The following is a 19,325-nucleotide window of genomic DNA, read 5'->3' on the forward strand; positions in this document are numbered from 1 at the left end:
ACCTCGTATTATTATTATTATGAAGATGATGAGGATTTAATGGCTGATGGATCGAATCCCCAATCACTGCCGAGAAAGACTTCCCAGAATGTTAAAACGTTTTACACACTTGTCACACAAAATGTCTGTGACAGTTAAAAAGATATGACAGAAACACACATGGCTGGGAAGGTGCCAGTCTTTTGCCATGATGTCTGATAGAACAGTAAACATGTTTTGAAGATACGCTGTGGACAGAACGAAAATACACCTCCCCCCCTCCTCCTCCTCTTCCTCCTCCTCCTCCTGCCTCTGCCCAGCAGCCCCACGTACATGCAGGAAAGCTAAAGCTAACACGGACAAAATGCCTGTAAGTTTTTTTTAAGTTCCCTGCTCCGCGTGTTGTGTGTGTCCCTGCGCAGTGTTGTCGGCTGTCTGTGTTGTTAACTGTCGAGCGAAGCCTCGGGGTTGTGTTGTTGACGCGTAGCAGCCGCAGCACATGGGGCTACGTGAAGTTAGCTAACGTAGCTGCGTGAGACACGGGAGGCGTCTATTTGCTGAAACACAGCGGTACCAAAGGCGTGTGCGACACAGGCGGCCAAGAAGCAGTCCGCACCCGTTTTAGACAAGACCCTCCTGTGTTTTCACCAGATGATTTACAAACATTAATATTTGTCTTGGGAAAGGGAGAAAGTACAGTGGGTGCTATGTGTGTCTTGTCATCATTGCTTCAACGTTAGTTAATATCAGCTATTTTCATGTCGTTTAAAGCCTTAAAAACAAAAACAATGACATTATCTCGAGAGGAAGAAGTTGTCATCTTTATAAACCGTGTATAACGTGAGACAGGGCAAAATTACTTGGTACATTACAAATCCACTAAACAACACTGTTGTGCTTTTACGGAAATGTCCTGAAAACTGTCAAGTGTCCCCTGATTTGTATTTGTCGTTGACTTCAGTTGGCCAAAGACCTCCTCCATCCTGCACTCGACTATGAGAGAAGACAACACAAGAAGAAAAGACTTGTTCAAAGTCCGAACTCCTACTTCATGGATGTGAAGTGTCCAGGTGAGTAATGACAGACTAGATTCAGGTCGTAACACATAATCTGAACTCCAAAGTTTCTCCTGACATTCTATTGAGGCGTTGTGTGTGTGTGTGTGTGTGTGTGTGTGTGTGTGTGTGTGTGTGTGTGTGTGTGTGTGTGTGTGTGTGTGTGTGTGTGTGTGTGTGTGTGTGTGTGTGTGTGTGTGTGTGTGTGTGTGTGTGTGTGTGTGTGTGTGTGTGCGTGTGCGCGTGCGAGTGTGTGAATGAAAATGTCCGACTGAGAGCCTTCAGACTTTTTACATGTGGCTCCCTTTTAGAAAGCCTGCAGAAAGTCAGGGGGAGCTGATGTGAATGCACAGAAGGAGATCCTCCTCAAGTGAGGAATATTACAAATTATTTAAGGATGAAAAAGCGGAGGGATACAAGTAGAAGACGAAGATGTTAAGAGAGTTTGGTCAGAAGAGCCGATGCTGGTTTAAACAAAAACACATGATCACCGCAGCAGAATTTAAACATGACATCCTGCGACTTTCCTGCTGAACCACCCGTCACCTGAACACTCCAGAGATTTCTGTGTTATCGTGAATTTGTCTGAGCGGAGAATCTCCTGTGGGAAAGGCAAACTGTGGAGAAAGTCTGAACCCAATTCTCCGGACATCCTCCGGAGGCCATGTCTGAAAAGCATCTATACAGTACATTACTCACAAGACTAGTCTAATTGTAGGTCAGATATTGTGGTTTTGTTAAATCGCACAGTGACTCATTTACATGTCATTGTTATGCACAGTTTTAACCCTTCTGTAGATAACATTCAGGCTACATCCATACTACTATGTTTTTAATTAGAATATTGTTTTTTTCAAACAAACAATATCCATTGACCCCTCACATACCATGACCCCTCACATACACTGGGCTTGCACATGCTGTGGAAACAGGAAGACAAGCGCATCCCTCTGGACACGGGAGTTCTGCAGATTGCTCCAATAATAGCTTGTATCCTACGCATGTAAGCACTTATATCATAGATAAGAGTCTGACAGCTCTACACTTCAAGCAGCTGAATTTTAGTTTTAAAAGATGTGATGAGTTTCATTTAAGACAACACAATGATGTGATATGAACTTTTTTCATCATATTTACTTTTATCAACTTTAAACTTCTCAGATGGTACATGTGTATTATTTCAAGACACAAAGAGCTAAATTATGTTTCATGAAAAAGAAACCTAAAATGTTTGTAGTATTTATAATCTTTGGAGCCCTCACATATATCTTGCGACCCTTAAGAGGGGGGCTATTACCTAGCACTTATGTTTAATCTATTGTTTGCAGTTTTAACACAATCTTTTTTGCAGGCTGCTACAAGATCACCACTGTGTTCAGCCATGCACAGACGGTGGTTCTCTGTGTGGGATGCTCAACTGTGTTGTGCCAGCCAAAAGGAGGAAAGGCCAGACTGACAGAAGGTAAAACATCCTAATTCCAATATACAGATAGAGCTTTTTACTTTGTTAAAAGTCTCAATCAACAGCCAGTTTGCTGACATATCCCCTGTGTTGTAAACTAGAAGGCTTACTAACTCCTGTTCATTTTTGTTTTACAGGTTGCTCTTTCAGGAGGAAGCAACATTAAAAAGGGATTGCCTCCTCAATCATGTCTGTAATTCAGCCATGGCGTTGATAACATTTTCCATTGATTACAATGTAGTTCATTCAATAATGATACTGTCACTGTACAAATGTTCAACTTTTAAGAAGAGTTTCTAAACTTGCTAGCAGTTTTTTTAAATACGAAATGAGATATCTCAATAAATAAAACTGTTATAAAAACCTAAGGCCTTCAGGGACTTTTATTGAGGAATAAATGATTACCCTTAGAGGAAGCATACAAGTTGTCAGCGTCAGGGGGAAAATACATTTTTAGTTGGTCTTCTTCAGAAGCATAAAACCAACGAAGACAAGTATCTTAAATATGTGAACATAAAAGGAACTCTACCTGTATGTTAATGTTTCAGGAACGTAAGACAAAAATGGCTTTACTAACTGTTTTAAACTCTGTGAATAACTTGGGGTGTTGTATATAAGACTGGATACAAAGATGGGCCACACCTCTCCATCTTGCCTAAGGACACCTCAGCATGTAGACAAGGGAAGACTGGATCGAAACACTAACGTTCTGACGACTGCTCTAACCCATGAGCCACAGCCGCCCCCCAAAGAGGGAAATATGTGTTCCTGATGAAGACTTGAGATGTTGTGTTGAATTACTGGATGCACAGCAGATGCACAGCAGACAATATTTTGTCAAGTGACAAAATATTGTCACAATGCAACTCAGACAGTATTTTGTCAAGTGACAAAATATTGTCTCACTGTGAGAAAACAAACAGTCTTATTGCTTAAGTACCACAGTGGGCTTTTATGTATTGATCTACAAAATGAGCCACAAGTGTGAAGTTAAGGGGATTACAAGAGAACTAAGGTTTTCAAGAAAATTTGAGAAAGACCTTTAATAGTCTTCAAATTTCCAATGTTCTAGTTCCAAGCAAGTTTCAATGGCTAGCATGGTGACTTTAACCTATGAAGATCATAGACATCAGAAGCTTTTGAAGAAAAAGCAGGTGCTTGACGTTGGTTGCCTTTTCCAATAAACCGAACAAGGAAAAGCTGACTGCATTTTACCAGACAACTAGTTGTTCGAAGATGGCCAAGTCAGAGGCTGAAGAGACAATGTTGGCTTTGATTGAGCTCTATTTCTATGGAAAGTATTTCAATCACGCTGTAAATGCAGCAGAAGGTGCTCAGAGGAAGTTTGGCAATGACCCCATCTACAGTTTTTTCCAAGCATATGGTTCCATTATGCAAGACCAAACTCAAGAAGCTTCTGTGGAGTTGGACTCATTAAGAGATAGTCAAGATGTATCTCTCTGCACAGTTATAGCTCTTGCCTATGCTGAGAGAAAAAAGACAAACCCAGACAGGGAGGTCGTTCGAGCACTTAATGCAAAGATCAAGCATGATCGTAAAAGTGCGTCCCCCAAGAGTCTTTATTATGCTGGACTGTTTCTTTGGCTATATGGGCGAAATGATAAGGCAAAAGAGTACGTAGAGAAAATGATCAAACTCTCCAATGGCTCTAGAGAGGGGATCATCCTTAAAGCCTGGATAGATGTGACATCTGGTAAAGATGACTATGCCAGGAAAGCTGGAAAATACTTTGATGAGGCATTGAAAGAGAAAGCAGATGTTTTTGCCCTGATGGGGAAGGCACAATACCATGAATATCTTCAGAACTACTCTGGAGCATTAGAAATGGTCAACTGTGTCATTAAGAGTTCCCCTGGGTTTGTGCCTGCGCTCATCAAGAAGATGAAACTGGTGCTCAGCCTTCAAGACTGGGATCAATCCATAAAGGTAGCGCGCAGGCTTTTAGAGAAGGATAGAAATAACTTAGAGGCAATACTGATGTTAGCTCTGCATTCTTTATGTAAAGATGGAGATATAACTAAGTCAGTGAAACATCTTTCAACCCTAATCAAAAACTTGGATTATCTGGAACCCCACAACCCTGAGCTAATCTACAGAATGTCTCTGGCCTTCACTCGTGTTTGTGGACGAAATGAGAAAGTGATTGAGCAAACGTTCAGGATGGTGGAAAGAGCCTTCTCTGTGGATTCCAGGGACTCATATTTAGCCACAGAGTTGGGCTACCAGATGGTCCTTCAGGGAAGTATAAAGGAGGCTATGAAGTGGTACAATATTGCCATGGCTTTGGATAAGACCAGTGTTTCTGCTCTGACTGGCATAATTCATTGCCAGCTGATCGAGGGCCACCTTGAGGCTGCAAAACAACAATTGGCATTTCTCGCAGAGAATCAACAATCTATTGAAAAATCAGGAGAGCTGCTGTACCTACGGGCTTTACTGGCAGTGAAAAAGTGCAGACCCCAGGAAGAGATTACCAATCTGCTGGACGAGGCAGTGGACAAACACCTCTCCAAACTGCGAGGTGTGCCTCTGGGAGTAGAGTACTTGGAGAAGCTCAACCCAGACTTCCTTTTGGAGATAGTCAAAGTGTATCTTGCACTTTGTCCTGCTAAGCCTCCGGCCCAGGGCCAAACTCTCGCTCCTCAACTCCGGCAATGTTACAAATTGTTGGATACTGTTGTCAAGATTGTGCCAGGTCTCCACCAAGGGGTCTTCCTGTTAGCCAAAGTCAGATATCTCGCTGGCGACACTGACGCTGCTCAGAGGATTCTCCATCGTTGCTTGGAAAAGTGCCCCTCTCATGCAGAAGCTCATCTACTAATGGCACAGATCCATCTGTTGCAGGGTAACTTCACATTGTGTTCCCAGTCTCTTGAACCCTGCCTCAACCATAAATTTGAGATTCAAGAACATCTCTTGTGCCACCTGATTAAGGCTCAGTGTCAGAAGAAAATGGGCAAACTGACAGAGGCTATTCAAACATTGCAGATGGCCATGAGTCTCCCAGGTGTTCAAACAGCTGGATCCTTGTTCAAGTCCAAGAGTAATAAGATTGAGCTGAGCATTTCTGACTGTGTCTCCGTCTTCTTGGAGTTGGCTGAGGCCCTGAGGCTCAAGGGAATGATGCATGAAGCAGCAAAGGTGATACAAGAAGCCCTCATTGAGTTCTCTGGGACCCCTGAGAAGCCACGTGTCACTATTGCAGAAGCAAACATGGCCCTTTGCCGTGGTGACTCTGAGATGGCGCTTAGTATGCTTAAAAGTATTTGTCCCAAGCAGCCCTACTACATCCAAGCAAAGGAGAAAATGGCAGATATATATCTGAACCACAGAAATGATCCAAAATTGTATACAAGCTGTTATAAAGAAATGGCGAGGAATATGCCCAGCTGTCACACATTTATCTTGCTAGGTGATGCCTATATGATGATTCAAGAACAAGAGAAAGCCATAAAAATGTATGACCTTGTTCTGAAGAAAAACCCAGAATATGGTGCTTTAGTTGGCAAAATTGGAAAAGCACTGGGTGAGACTGATAACTATGACAAGGCAATACATTACTATGAAGTTGTGTTGAAAACTAAGCAACAAAGCTTCCTACGCTATGACCTGGCTGTGCTGCTGTTAAGGGTGAAAAAGTACAAGCACTGTGAGAGGGTATTGCGTGAAGCGCTGGACCATCAGCCAATGAATGAAGTTAAGGAACTCTCAGAGTATTGCCAATATCTTCTCCTATTTGCAAAAGTCCAGAACAAGGTTGGCAAAAATGAGGAAGCTTTACTTTGCCTAAAAAGAGCCCGGGATATGCAGGAAAAGGTACTTAATAGGGTGCAGTCAGAGAAGCCTGACACTGTCCCCATGCAGAAGCAGCTTGCTGCAGAGATCTGCGCTGAGATTGCTCAACACTACAAACGACTGGGGCTTTATAAAACAGCAGTCAAATTCTACAAAGAAGGTCTTGTGTATTGTGAGACTGATTGCAAGGTGATGCTGGAGTTGGCTCGGTTGCACCTCACTCTGGATGAAGTTGATGCGTGCCAGGCGCAATGCTGCCTCATTCTGAAGAATGACCAGTTTAATGTGGACGCAACTATGATGATGGCTGACACCATGTTAAGGAAGCAGGACTATGAACAGGCTGTTTTCCACTGTCGAAAGCTTGTAAAGGGGAAACCAGACAACTACCAAAGTCTGTCATGTCTTATCGACTTGTTGAGGAGGGCTGGGAAGTTGGAAGAAGTGCCCAGCTTGCTTGATATGGCAGAAAAAAATTCTTCCACGACTGAGTTTGACCCTGGGTTGAACTACTGCAAAGGACTTTATCTTTGGTATACAGGAGAAATTAATGATGCCCTACACCATTTTAATAAAGCTCAGACAGACAACGATTGGGGTCAACATGCTATGTACAACATGACGGAAATGTACCTTAACCCTGACTATGACCCCATGGGAGAACAGATGTTTGGGAATCTAGATAGTGAAATGAAGAACTCCACAAAGAAGCAGGAAGTACAATACCTTGCTATATGTACAGCTAGGAAACTGCTGAAGAAGTTAAAGCCTCAGACAACGTGCGGACACCTACAGCTCCGCATCCTGGAGAACTACTGCCTTCTGGCAACCAAAAAGAAGGCCAACATGGAAATAGCCCTCAAAGATTTCATGGAGATTGCAAAAAAGGAGAAAGACAACGTCCCAGCACTGTTGGCCGTAGCGACTGCTCATATGATGCTCAAAGATCATCTGCGGGCCAGGAACCAGCTCAAACCATTAGCTCAGATGAAGTGGACCCTGGTAGATGCCGATGAGTTTGAAAAGAGCTGGTTGCTCCTGGCAGACATCTACATCCATTCAGGGAGGTATGACTTGGCTAGGGACTTGCTGAAGAGATGCCTCAAGCATAACAAGTCATGCTGTAAAGCTTATGAATATCTGGGCTATATGAAGGAAAAAGATGGAAAATTCAATGATGCAGCACAAAACTATGAACTGGCTTGGAAATATGGGATTCAGACTAGCCCATCTATTGGATACAAGCTTGCTTTCAACTACCTAAAGGCAAAGAGGCATGACGATGCCATACATGTGTGTCATAAGGTTCTGGCCGCTCATCCAAATTATACAAAAATTAGAGAGGACATCCTGGACAAAGCTGATACTTCTCTGAGATTCAAGAGTTAGGCCTGTGTGTGTTTCTCAGTCATCATCATCAGTTTAACCCTTACATACTGTTTGGGTCACATTTGTCCCGATGTGACATTTGACAGCAGTAAAAATACCCTAAATATCTTCTTTTAACCTGAAACTTGATATATATATTTATTATACTTTCGTAGAGGTGATATAAATGTTTGTACATAGAGACTGTTCCAGGTCAAATAAAAAAAAAAAGTAATTGGATTATTGGGTTTTAATGTTTGTATGTTGTTTAATAAATCCCAACAGTTCCAGTTTCTTGCAATTCTCGCTTTCAATAAAATATGTTCAAATCATTATGGCTTTACAGATTGTATGTCTTAGGTAAATCAGGACATGATAATGTGTGAGATGTTTTTCAAAAAAATAATGCTGAAACATTAATAAGGATTTATCATTCAGATGAAAGATGAACTTTTCAGCTACTTTTAATCTCTCCCCAGTGCCGTGATATTGTAAACAAAGTAGAAATGTAGTGTGTTTTCCAAGCTTTTTACTTCTGCTTCTTTAACTGCTTTTAACACAGAGGATATGGGTCCTCTTTTTAATAACACCTGGCCGACAGTCGTGGATACTGGAAAGAGAGATTTTAGGAGAAAGGAAAGCTGAAATGATAACCTACCAAAAGGGAAGTTAAAGAGGCAAAACCCTTCTACTGTTCTAACTTGATTTTAATCAATTACTCTAATCCTAGAATTATATTTACAATGTAAGAATTTATTCTATCACCCCTTCCCCCTCTCATTTTATAGACACCTTGGAAGAAATTTGTGAGGCTTTTAAAGGCACAGGGAATTACTCACCACATTTTAAATGCCAAGAGGGACATTAATCATGTCAGTAATTCTGCAATGCTCAAGATAAACTCCCTATTTTCCCCACAGTTGTCTGTTTCTGTACATATGTTTTAACCTGCAAGCAAAGTTGGGAGAGGCGGTGGTCTAGTGGCAGAAACTTGGACTATGGGCAGAGAAGGTCTCTGGTTCGTCTCTGGTTCGACTCCACGGAGAGACAACAAAAGACGAACCTGGATTGATCTGTCCAAAAATCCAAGAGTCTCCCTACCCTGTCTAGTGCCCCCGAGCAAGGCACCTTACTCCCCCAACATCTGCTCCCCGAGCGCCGTACATGGTCGCTCACTGCTCTGTGTGCCCTGCACCAGATGGGTAAAAGGCAGAGATTAAATTTCCCTACCTGCAAGAGTGTGCCTTTGCATGTGTATGGGATGAATAAATGGATCTTAAAGTTTTAAAAATGTTAAATATGACATGCAAGATCACAATTAATCCAAAACCCAAGATTTTGGCATTCTGGGACTTTTATTGAGAAATAATAAAATGTTTGTCATGGCTGAAATTACCTTCACAGAAAGCATACAAGTAGTCCTTTCAGCTTTTGAGTGAAAATCAATCTTTTGTGCACTGGTTTTCTTCAGAAGCATACATCAACAAAAGAGAATGAGATAACAACAACATACACTTGATAACTTTGGGGGCACAATTAAAATGGGAAATACAAGCACCCCAGTTGCATGTTCGTGTTTCAGGAAAGAAGCACACAAATGGGTTGTTTACTGTTTTAAAGGTAATGTGAACAATCTGCTGTGCATTACTTAAAAATCATAACTTTAAAGAAACAAAAACATTTCACAACAAAACCCCACATGCTCTACAACCTGTGATATCATCGTGTATAATCACTGAGTCTGACATTGCATTCCGCCTCTGGGACCCTCCTCATCTTCCTGATAAGCCTCCCTGCCATAGTTTCTCTGTTGTGTCTGCTCATCCACCTCACAGAGATCCGCCTCATCCGCATCATCAGTAACCATCACGTCCTCCCTGGGAGGAAGCAGTCTTTCCAGCTGGAACATGAGGTGCTCTGGAAGCCAGTCTTTTTCTGGGAAATCCACCTGAGGGGTTAAATTACAATTACCTGATCTGAATGTTTGGTCCGACAATATAACCTAAGAAAGATTTGAATCCAGAGTCTGGTGTAACACTGGTTAACAGTTCAGTGACTTACCTGGAACTGAATAATAAGCTTTCCCTTTACAAAGGGATCCTTGTAAATTGGCATGCCCTCATTTGGAATACATTTGATGTCATTGTGCTTGATGACATCACCTGTTGATAAAAAGACATTTAAATTAACTCTGAATTTGAAAAACTCCATTTAAGGGTTAGAGAGGCTGGAGAGCAGCTGATCAGTTACCTGGCTGTGTGCTGATGACTAGCGTTCTATCATCTAAGGTTTGAATGGTTTTCTTGAAACCACACAGGGCCTCAACAAGTTTGATGTTCATCTTCATTATCAAATCATCCTCTCGTCTCTGGAAAACAGAGTGGTCCTTCTGATCAAGCACAATGATCACATCTCCGGGCTCCAGTCCCGGTTCCTGGTCGCCTTCATCCTGGAATGTCAATCTCTGACCGTCTGTCATACCTTCCAAACACATTTATCTTCTGGTTAGTTTGCTTTACACATTTAATACTAACGACAATTCTTAAAGAAATAAGAATATCTGAGATGGAAGGAAAATTCACCTTTGTCAATGTGAACTTCAAGAATCTTCTTTTTGCGTTCTACTTTTTGTCCATTGCAGGTCTTGCAGCGGTCTTTGGCGTTAAACCTGTCCCCCTGTCCATGGCAGTCTGAACACATGCATTGGATCTGCTGGAGCATGCCGGGCCCAATCTGCTGCACCTTAATTTGAACTCCTCTTCCTTTGCAAGTCAAGCACTTCTCCAGGGCATCTTTCTTACCACCATAACCTGCCATAAAGAGAATAAGAGAAACAGTTTGGTACTTCTGAACAAACTTGTTCAGTAGTTAACGATTAACGACAAACCAATACGTACCTTCACATTTTTCACAAATCACATTCTTCTGGAGTCCAAGCTTCCTGGTGGCGCCATTGTACATTTCCTCTAGAGTAACAGTAAGCTGGTGAACAACATTCTTCCCTGTAGGAAAATATAAAAAATATATGTGTATGAAGGTAAAAGTTAAATGTTATGCATTTCGAATATATAAACTTAAACAGTCTGCAGGTTGACTTATTAAGCCAATACAAATCTTACCTTTTCTCTCCCTCTGCATCCGCCCCCCACCTCCAAAGAACATGTTGAAAATGTCCATCGGCGATGTTCCTCCGCCCACGCCTCCCTCTTTGATCGCTTGTTCTCCACCTTGGTCATACAATTGTCTCTTCTTTGGATCGGACAGCACCTCATATGCTTGAGATATAAGCTTGAACTGTGGATTAAAACATTTAAAAAACATTACCTCATTTTTTAAAACAGGACTTCATTCATTTCATAAATAATTGACCTACTTCGGTATAAGTGGTAATGACTGATTATGGTTTCATGATTCCTGAAATATAATCTTTTAGTTTAATTAGATGTACACATGGAAATTTGGTGGAGGGCTGCAGTAAGAACCGCCATACAACATCACCAACATAAGAGTACAGCCTCTCCTTGCTGTGTTCATATACACTCTCCACACGACTCAATCTAATCCCCTCTTTGCAAATAGTGCTGGAGCCCTCTACTGGCCTTGCACTGTAAAAGCATCCCAACAATCACCTAATGAAACTCACTGTTAATGAAAACAAGTTGCCAAGAAAAAGAATCTCCCTTTTTAACAATATGAGGACATTTTTCTATAATATCATGTTACGGAGATTCTTCAATATCAATACCTTTCAAGACAGTAAGATAATGATAAATCTCGATACTTGTCTTACTGAGGAAGAATACTAGATGCCCTTAAAAAAAAAAAGTGGACAATTAACGGACTCGAATACCATTACTGACAATAACTCATAGGAACAGCAATGACCATCATTTCATCGGTCATTGCTGCTCCCTTAATCTCTTTCAGACGTTTTCTCAAGGAAAAATTACTTTAAACCACATTGTCTGAGGTTTTTATGTTTTTTTATCCTGTCAATAGATTTTGGTGTAGTTTTTCGTGGCTCTTGTTGAGGGTTAAGGACAGAGGACCTCACACGATGTTAAAAGGGATAATTCACTCGTTATCTACTCACCACTATATCTATGGAGGGGTGGTTTAAGAAAAGTTAGAGTCCACAAAACACTTCTGGTAAACAGCGTTGTAGCCAAATCCAATATAATTAAAGTAAATCTCCACTGTTATCCACATGCGGACGCAGCTCCAGAGGAGCAGGGGACATTTAAGCTAAATACTTGGTGCAAATAACCTTGTTCGAGTCAAATATGAATGTCTGGGCTTACAAAAACATGGACTACACCGCGGCAACAGTATGGAGGCATTTAATGATTTTTTTTTATACGTTGAATAAGTGATCCCCAAGTCAATTCATTTGTATTGGATTCGGTTGCAGGACTGTTTAACCCTGAAACTCCCAAAGTGTTGTGTTGACTCAAACACTTCACCCACCCCCTCAACCGGCAAAGTGGTGAGTGGATTTTTAGGTGAACTATCCATTTAAGGCCTATGAGGCAAACTGTGATTTGTGAATATGGGCTACACAAAGAAATTGGACTGATTGATTGGTCTCATGAGTCCGGACGAGGATGTGTCATCACATCGATCCCTGGCTCTGCCACAGCGCCACATACCGGGGAGGTGGCTCGGTCTTTCCAGAAACTTCCTTCTGTCAGGTGTTTAAAATTAGCAGACATTTCCAACGGCTCCGCGTGTGCGCGTCACTCACCCGCTCCCCTTCACTGGGGTTCTTGTCGGGGTGATACTTCAGGGCCAGCTTCCTGTAGGATTTCTTGATCTCATCCTGCGTGGCTTTGGGGCCGACATTCAGGAGGTCGTAGAAGCCGGTTTCGTGAACCATGGTAGCTCCTCTTCAACAAACACCAGAAGAAAAAGGAACAAAAAAAAAAAAATCAATATGGCTCTTCAGTAAATGTGAAACGACCGTTGAAGAAGGTTACCTAACGACAAAGGTGACGCTAAATATAAAAAACACGGTAACAGCTGCAGGACATGTGGCGTTCACGGTCCGTTCATTACTTCCGCTGTTGTTCTCCTACGTTTAAACGTCAACGTTAAACAGCTGCGCAGCATAGGGATTCGTACACATGTACACACGCTGTCACATATTTACCTTATGGTGTTACACTCCCGTGTTTCCCTCGGCGAACAGTGAGGCTGCTGGGGGAAGATGGCCGGCTCTTATAACCGCTCCACAGTGTAGAACTTTCTGAAGAGCTCCAGAAGAGACGCCGGATGTTTCGTCGTGCTGAGGCCGCAGGGACACGAAGGAGGCGTGGTCAGAGGAGGCCGGCACCCTGCCCCTTTCCCCCGGGTTAAATTACACTGGAGCCATGGTACCAGGGTCCGAGGCTTATAAAGCATTTAGTGGGACACAGGCAGCTCATTTAAAAGTAATTAAACAAGTTCATCAATATTAACATCACAACAATTACAACAACATTAATCATTTATGATAATCAATGACAATAATAATAAAAACAAAAACTGTATTTATGAATCACCTTTATATGTATATAACACGAGGTGCTTTACAAGTTACAATATACAAAATTAAGTAGTAATAGGAAAATGTTAAAAATGAACCTCATATTACATTATTTTATTCCTCATTTTTATATATTCACATATCATTGCATACTCATATTCATTTTTGTACCCCACCTGCTTTGTGCAATCAACCAACATCCTGGTGCAATAATCCTGTGCCACTGCACTTTACTCGATTACATTTTGATACGAACAATATTCCTCAGTGAAATGTTTATTTTATGTACAAATTCTGTATTTTTTGTTATTTTCTCTTTTCCGTTGGATGTTTATAGAAATCAAACAGTTTACCGTGATCTAAATCAGCAAATCATGTTGTTACTGTCAAACCTTAAATCTGTTTTCTTTGTGGCTGACAGCTGAAATTTCATTGACTTACTGTGAGCCTCATGTCTTCATGTGCAGTCTGGTCAAGCTCAACTGAGTTCACTAATCTCATCTCATTCACATCCGCAACATTCTCTAGATTCCATCAACCACCGGCAGTGTCTAGACCTCAGCATCAAATAGACTCATGCATATCACATTACTTGATCTCTTAGTCAGCATGGCAATACATTTAGTTTATCTTTCAATTTAAATCTGTCCTGATTCACATACAATTTATTTTTCAGTCAAAAATTTGACCAAATACTTCCTTGAACGGATCTTACAAATTTACATATTTTGTGCTGCATATTCCGTACATGGTTTATACCCATGTGAACAAATGAAAAACAATAACCCCAAAAACAAGTTATCATAGGGATTGTTGCTGTTAGTGGAGGGCGCTAATAAAGCCAAGTATAGTCATTAGCATATCATTGAATAAAGAGTCTGACATTGTGATGTTATACTCATTTTCTTTATATTGCAGCAGAACACAAAATGACCTGAACAGCAAGATGAGTGCAAAACATTTTCAAGTTTCATGTGAAGGAGCCTGATAATGTTAAAATCATAAAAGCTGAAATTGTGCCTTCCATTATGAAATAAAATTGTACAATACATCACACAGGAGGCTAAATAAAGCCAATAAAGAGACATGTCCACCACAGATAAATCTCTTTTAAGAGTTTACGCATATAACATATACAGCGTTGAATGTTGATCCAACGTTTTAAGACATTGCTTGGAAAGTGCGGGAAAAATAAAACTTCTGGGTTCTCAAAATCTTTTTAAATACATATTTCGGTTAAAATTGTGCAGATACAACATGCCATGATTAAGTTTATAGACTTCAACACTAACAATCGACTCACAGCCACATGAGGATTCTATTAGTCCATATCACGCACTCGCTGACAAATAACATCTGTGAATTCTGAGCACTTTGAGTTTCCTCCCAGGTCTTTTGTGAGAACCTTGAAGATGGGTGACAAATAGCATAATAAGTCAGAAAGGGAATTTATGAACATGTGCGTCTTTAATGTCTTGATAAGAAGTTTACCTTTTTGTCTCGAATGGTGTCAAAGCAGGCAGCTTCAATCTTTTTGGCGTAGCCGTGCAGACCCATGTGCCGCAGCATCATGACCGCACTGAGCAGCAAGGCAGTGGGGTTGGCCATGTCTAGTCCTGCTATATCTGGTGCAGTTCCATGAACCTGAGGGGGGAATTAATCAAAATCAATCATCATGATGAGGATACAAAAACATGTAGACAAAAGGTTCATGTGTCTTCAATAACTCCTCCCACACCGTGATTTTCTGGATAGAAAAACAACATACCGACTCAAATATGGCAACACCATTGGCTCCAATGTTTCCACTAGGAGTCACTCCGAGACCTCCAATAAGTCCAGCACAAAGATCACTGAAATATTAAACACATGTGGTTTACCTTTAGAGTTCTTGGTCCTACAGTAACGTTGTTGTCATTGCTACACATTACTAGTTTCTGCTAATATATTGTTTGGTGGATTCAACCTAGTCAGCACTTCTCTCCTGGTTTTAACACATTTCTACATGTAGAGTAAAACAAAAAGACACAATGGACAGTTGTGTTTAAATGCATACACAATCTGTTTTACCTCAAGATGTCTCCATACAAATTTGGCATCACTAACACATCAAACTGAGTGGGGTCCTGCACCATCTGTAAAAACATAATTGGATGTTAAATTTACAATATTTACGGCAAAATATTGCTTTGTATCCAATCAAAAACTAATTTCTTGTAAAAGTTACTGGGACTTACATTAAGACACACAGTATCCAAGTACATCTCAGTGAACTTCACATCTTTGTGCTTTTCAGCGGCCTCTCTGCATTTTCGCAGGAAAAGCCCATCTGACATGCGCCTATAGAAAAAAGAGAGGACAACCTTTTAATTTCCGGAAACAGCTTTAAAATTAAGTTATAAAACTAATTTGTAATAAAAACAACTTACATAATATTGGCCTTATGAACAGCAGTAACGCTGGCCCTCTGATTGTTTCTGGCATATTCAAAAGCATATTCTGCAATGCGTAGGCTGGCTTGCTCGGTAATGAGCTTAATACTCTGTACAACTCCATCGACAATCTGAAATGAATATTATCAATAGTTACAAAATACCCCACTTCTATAATATAGACTAATAACAGTGACTATCGGAGAAATTAGATAACAAAATACATTAGAATATAAGGGGGTTTGAGCCTAATAAAACTGCCTACATTTAGATGTTATGCATGTCTATGTAAAATGAAAAGGTCAAAACAGAAAAAACGTTTACAGAAAAAATTTGATTTTCAATACTTGACAATTAATGTTTGAAGATTTTTACCACATGTTCGATCCCACTGTATTCTCCCTCTGTGTTCTCCCTGATGGTGACCAGGTTCACATCAGTGTAAGGGGTTTTATATCCCTCAATGGACACACAGGGACGCACATTGGCATAGAGGTCAAAGGTTTTCCTAAGCAGCAGGTTCATAGAGGGATGACCAGCAGCTATTGGTGTCTTCAGAGGACCTGTTTATTGTTAAATAAATCAATAATATTTAGTTTTTAACCTTTCAACACAAACACCTATCCAATGGATAAGATCTTATATTGATGTACCATGATTATTTTTAACAGCAATATACAGCAATGTATAAGTTATTTACTTTAAACCGCTTTCTCTGACACAAAGGATAAAATAACTGATCTTGTAGTGTCATTGGCAAATGTAATGCATCTCTCTAAATGATATAAATCCCTAACATCTGCTGTGGAAAGTAATGGGGGAAATGTTACAGGTATAGAAGAATCAGTTAACACTCACTAGAAAAACATTGTACCAATTTCATCAGCACTATTAGCATAACTTATTGGCTAATTATCCTACATTTAATAAATATTTGTAAAAATGTACCTTTCAAGCCAATTTTGGTCCTGTCCATTGATTCTTTGCAATCAGGAGGAATCATCCACTTGCCACCAGGTCCTTGAATGGCAGTAACATTCCTCTCCTCCCATTGAATGGGTGCCTAATTTAAAAGTGGACAGCAGCAGGAGATTAGTTGAATAGAGCCATTTAAAAAATGTATGAAAAAATACAGACTTAAAATATAAGTATTTACCTGGGCTGATTCAAATATTTTAATGACAGCATTGGAGATCTCTGGACCAATTCCATCACCAGGGATTAAAGTGACGGTTTGCATCTGTGAGGCAGAACAAAGACAAATAACACTTAGTGATAATAGAACAACAACACCCTTCAGAGTTACAATTTAATAAGCTATATGCAAAAAGTCTTCCATTTATAATGTATTTAATCTCTAAAGTAAAAGATGAATACCCCACGGTTGAATGTCCTGGATTGTGGAGTCTCTCTCATCAAAGCTCCAAACACCTTCGACACCTGACAATCAGAAATATAAAAATCAAATACTTTTCCATTTGACTTTCTGACTTCTATTGCAGGAATATGTCACGGGTGCTATGCTGTGTATTTCTGACTGAGGAAAACCCTAAGAACTGGAAAGTATGGGCACAGTGAACTTACTGGAGGCAGCGAGCATACTAGGAAAAGGGTGACACAAGAATTATGCATTCTTGTGTTTTACAGCCTGCAGACAGATAGTGATAGAGAGACAGAGAGACATAGAGATTGATAGACAGACAGATAGATAGATAGATAGATAGATTGATAGATTGATAGATTGATAGATTGATAGATTGATAGATTGATAGATTGATAGATTCTCTGGGAGAAGATACTCATTACAGCAGGAGCTGCTAGGCCTCCATAAATAAAATGTTTTCATCTTAATGAAGGACAATGGATAAAGGACCCACACAAATACCTTTATTAAAGGTTAAGGTTAGATGAGATAGAAAATGTAATGTTGATATTGTAGTTGAACAACAGTGAAGATAGGTTTCATTTTGTAAAGGAGCTGTCAGTTTACAGGGAAGGGCGTGTCTTAGCCGTGCCGAGTTTCAATAACATGTCAACTTCAGATCTGAGCAGCATTTCTACTGAGGGTCGTTGCTAGCTAGCTACCGTGCTAACCCAGCGGGGACAGTCAACTTTACATGTTTAACTTACTTCCTGTGCCTTGATTTTATCCTTGTCATTGACCGATAAACCCCACTTTCTTAGTAGATTAAGAATCTGCAGATGATATGAAGACGTGTTGCCTTAGCGTTGATTCGCAGTAACATGTTACACTTGAGCAGTCAACAATACACTGTCACCACATGCATTATCACATTATAGAAATCTTATCGTAGTAGCAGGCTGGCGGTCAGGAATCAGGTTGCTATAGTAACTCAAAGCAAGTAGCATGGCTAGCTAGCTGGGGAGCAGACGTCAGTCTGTGAGGGAAGGAGCGTCGGTCAAACAGGCTGAAGTCAACTGACCGTTGCTGTGACACAGTCGCAGAGGTTTGGTACAACACACTTGAGAGACTGACAGATTGACGGTACGTACCCCTGACCTCCACGCTTTCCCTGCCATCATCAGCTTTCAGACCAAGGTCGATCCTGTACTGCACACAGGGTACTGCAGCAGCAGGAGAGAAGCCGCTTCTTCTTCTTTGGGCTTTCACGGTCTCCAGCTTCAATGTCCCATCACTGCCACCTGCTGGTGTTAGTCCGTTAGCCGCTACTCGTATATCATGCACACGTTCTCTGTATTTTCATTTCATTTTATTATATTTGTATACTTTCCTGTTTTCTTTATCCTTCTGACTACCTGCAGCTGAAATAAGGTAGGATTTATACTGTTTTATCTCATAATCGTTTTATTATGAGCAGGTTGTTACCTTGAGTATTTTTAAATGTGCAGGAATCCACATGAAATTGAGCTCCTCTGCTTGATTGATACTCTTGGATGTATCAGGGGACTTTTTTAAGGGCCGGATTCATTATGTTTTTGTAAAAAAATGATATCTTCACCTACACCTCACCTCAGTCCAGCACACACTACAACAACCAGTATGTCATCCATAACTACAGCCAGTGTTGAACACGTTCACTTTTATGAGAACGATGAACTGTATGCAACTCAATGAGAAATAATTAATTTGAACGGTGAACACGTTCATATTGTAGCATCCTCGCGTATAGACGACAGGAAACTTCTTTATGTGTTTATGTTAAATCATCCAGTATCTAAAAGCCAAAAATATAAAGTAACTTTTAAATGAGGCTGTCAAATATATGTAGTAAAGTAGAAAGTATTTTCTCTGAAGTGTTTATTAAAAGCAGCATAAAATGACACGTACGCACACGATAATTTGTCCATCTTCTTACAATGCTTAGTTCCTCCTTGCGATCATCAGACGGTGTGGCCAGGGGCGGACTGGGGGAAAAAAGTGGCCCGGGAGTTTCTGTCAGACCGGCCCACTCAATACACGGCGGTGCGCATGCGTATAACTGGGTGCCGCGTTGCGTGTATGTATGCAAATCCAAATTCTCTACACTTCGGCTGTGTAAGAACCAATTTAGAGGTGTTTATTAATAAGGTGGAGATCTTTTCTTACTTTGGACTTCCGAAGTCTGTAAAACACATATTAAAAGACACTTAAAAAAAAATCGAAAAATAGTCACCATGAGTGTGAAGACCGATTGCGAGTAGCAGTATAAAAGCAGTCAGTGCGAATA

At 40.6% G+C, this 19,325-nt stretch overlaps 4 protein-coding genes across 5 annotated transcripts; 2 read left to right on the forward strand and 2 right to left on the reverse strand.

The window, feature by feature from the left end:
- The first annotated feature begins 190 nt into the window (after positions 1-190).
- rps27l (ribosomal protein S27 like) lies at positions 191-2,864 on the forward strand. Its single transcript, XM_062389508.1, has 4 exons — positions 191-349; positions 941-1,049; positions 2,386-2,496; positions 2,634-2,864. The coding sequence occupies exons 1-4, from the start codon at positions 344-346 to the stop codon at positions 2,660-2,662; spliced, it is 255 nt and encodes an 84-aa protein (XP_062245492.1). The 5' UTR covers positions 191-343; the 3' UTR covers positions 2,663-2,864.
- Positions 2,865-3,732: 868 nt separating this feature from the next.
- LOC133955497 (tetratricopeptide repeat protein 21B-like) lies at positions 3,733-7,912 on the forward strand. Its single transcript, XM_062390360.1, has one exon. The coding sequence runs from the start codon at positions 3,733-3,735 to the stop codon at positions 7,699-7,701; it is 3,969 nt and encodes a 1,322-aa protein (XP_062246344.1). The 3' UTR covers positions 7,702-7,912.
- A 1,104-nt stretch (positions 7,913-9,016) lies between these two features.
- Positions 9,017-12,990, reverse strand: dnaja (DnaJ heat shock protein family (Hsp40) member A). Its single transcript, XM_062390321.1, has 8 exons — positions 12,830-12,990; positions 12,425-12,566; positions 10,800-10,974; positions 10,578-10,682; positions 10,263-10,490; positions 9,931-10,161; positions 9,742-9,842; positions 9,017-9,628 (listed from the first exon to the last, which is right to left on the reverse strand). The coding sequence occupies exons 2-8, from the start codon at positions 12,554-12,556 to the stop codon at positions 9,413-9,415; spliced, it is 1,188 nt and encodes a 395-aa protein (XP_062246305.1). The 5' UTR covers positions 12,557-12,566; positions 12,830-12,990; the 3' UTR covers positions 9,017-9,412.
- A 1,098-nt stretch (positions 12,991-14,088) lies between these two features.
- On the reverse strand, positions 14,089-18,287 carry idh3a (isocitrate dehydrogenase (NAD(+)) 3 catalytic subunit alpha). Of its 2 annotated transcripts, XM_062390677.1 has the most exons (12): positions 18,151-18,287; positions 17,767-17,832; positions 17,014-17,076; positions 16,793-16,876; positions 16,585-16,699; positions 16,012-16,199; positions 15,634-15,767; positions 15,442-15,544; positions 15,275-15,339; positions 14,973-15,057; positions 14,696-14,848; positions 14,089-14,609 (listed from the first exon to the last, which is right to left on the reverse strand). In XM_062390677.1, the coding sequence occupies exons 1-12, from the start codon at positions 18,178-18,180 to the stop codon at positions 14,526-14,528; spliced, it is 1,170 nt and encodes a 389-aa protein (XP_062246661.1). In that variant the 5' UTR covers positions 18,181-18,287; the 3' UTR covers positions 14,089-14,525. The 2 variants fall into 2 exon arrangements, with proteins under 2 accessions (XP_062246661.1, XP_062246662.1); XM_062390678.1 differs by lacking the exon at positions 17,767-17,832 and having other exon boundaries at positions 18,151-18,258.
- Positions 18,288-19,325: the final 1,038 nt, after the last annotated feature.

This window comes from Platichthys flesus, chromosome 6, assembly GCF_949316205.1.
Source record: "Platichthys flesus chromosome 6, fPlaFle2.1, whole genome shotgun sequence".
Classification (NCBI taxonomy): Eukaryota; Metazoa; Chordata; class Actinopteri; order Pleuronectiformes; family Pleuronectidae; genus Platichthys; species Platichthys flesus.

Coding starts and splice junctions, on each gene's coding strand:
- rps27l (XM_062389508.1), top strand. Junction 1,050..2,385: donor CATGGATGTGAAGTGTCCAG/GTGAGTAATGAC, acceptor TCTTTTTTGCAG/GCTGCTACAAGATCACCACT. Junction 2,497..2,633: donor AAAGGCCAGACTGACAGAAG/GTAAAACATCCT, acceptor TTTGTTTTACAG/GTTGCTCTTTCAGGAGGAAG.
- LOC133955497 (XM_062390360.1), top strand. CDS start 3,733: ATGGCCAAGTCAGAGGCTGAAGAGACAATGTTGGCTTTGATTGAGCTC.
- dnaja (XM_062390321.1), bottom strand. CDS start 12,556: ATGGTTCACGAAACCGGCTTCTACGACCTCCTGAATGTCGGCCCCAAA. Junction 10,975..12,424: donor ACCCCAGTGAAGGGGAGCGG/GTGAGTGACGCG, acceptor TTTAATCCACAG/TTCAAGCTTATATCTCAAGC. Junction 9,629..9,741: donor AGCTTATTATTCAGTTCCAG/GTAAGTCACTGA, acceptor TTAACCCCTCAG/GTGGATTTCCCAGAAAAAGA.
- idh3a (XM_062390677.1), bottom strand. CDS start 18,180: ATGATGGCAGGGAAAGCGTGGAGGTCAGGG. Junction 16,700..16,792: donor AAATATTTGAATCAGCCCAG/GTAAATACTTAT, acceptor CTTTTAAATTAG/GCACCCATTCAATGGGAGGA. Junction 14,610..14,695: donor ACACCATTCGAGACAAAAAG/GTAAACTTCTTA, acceptor CCCATCTTCAAG/GTTCTCACAAAAGACCTGGG.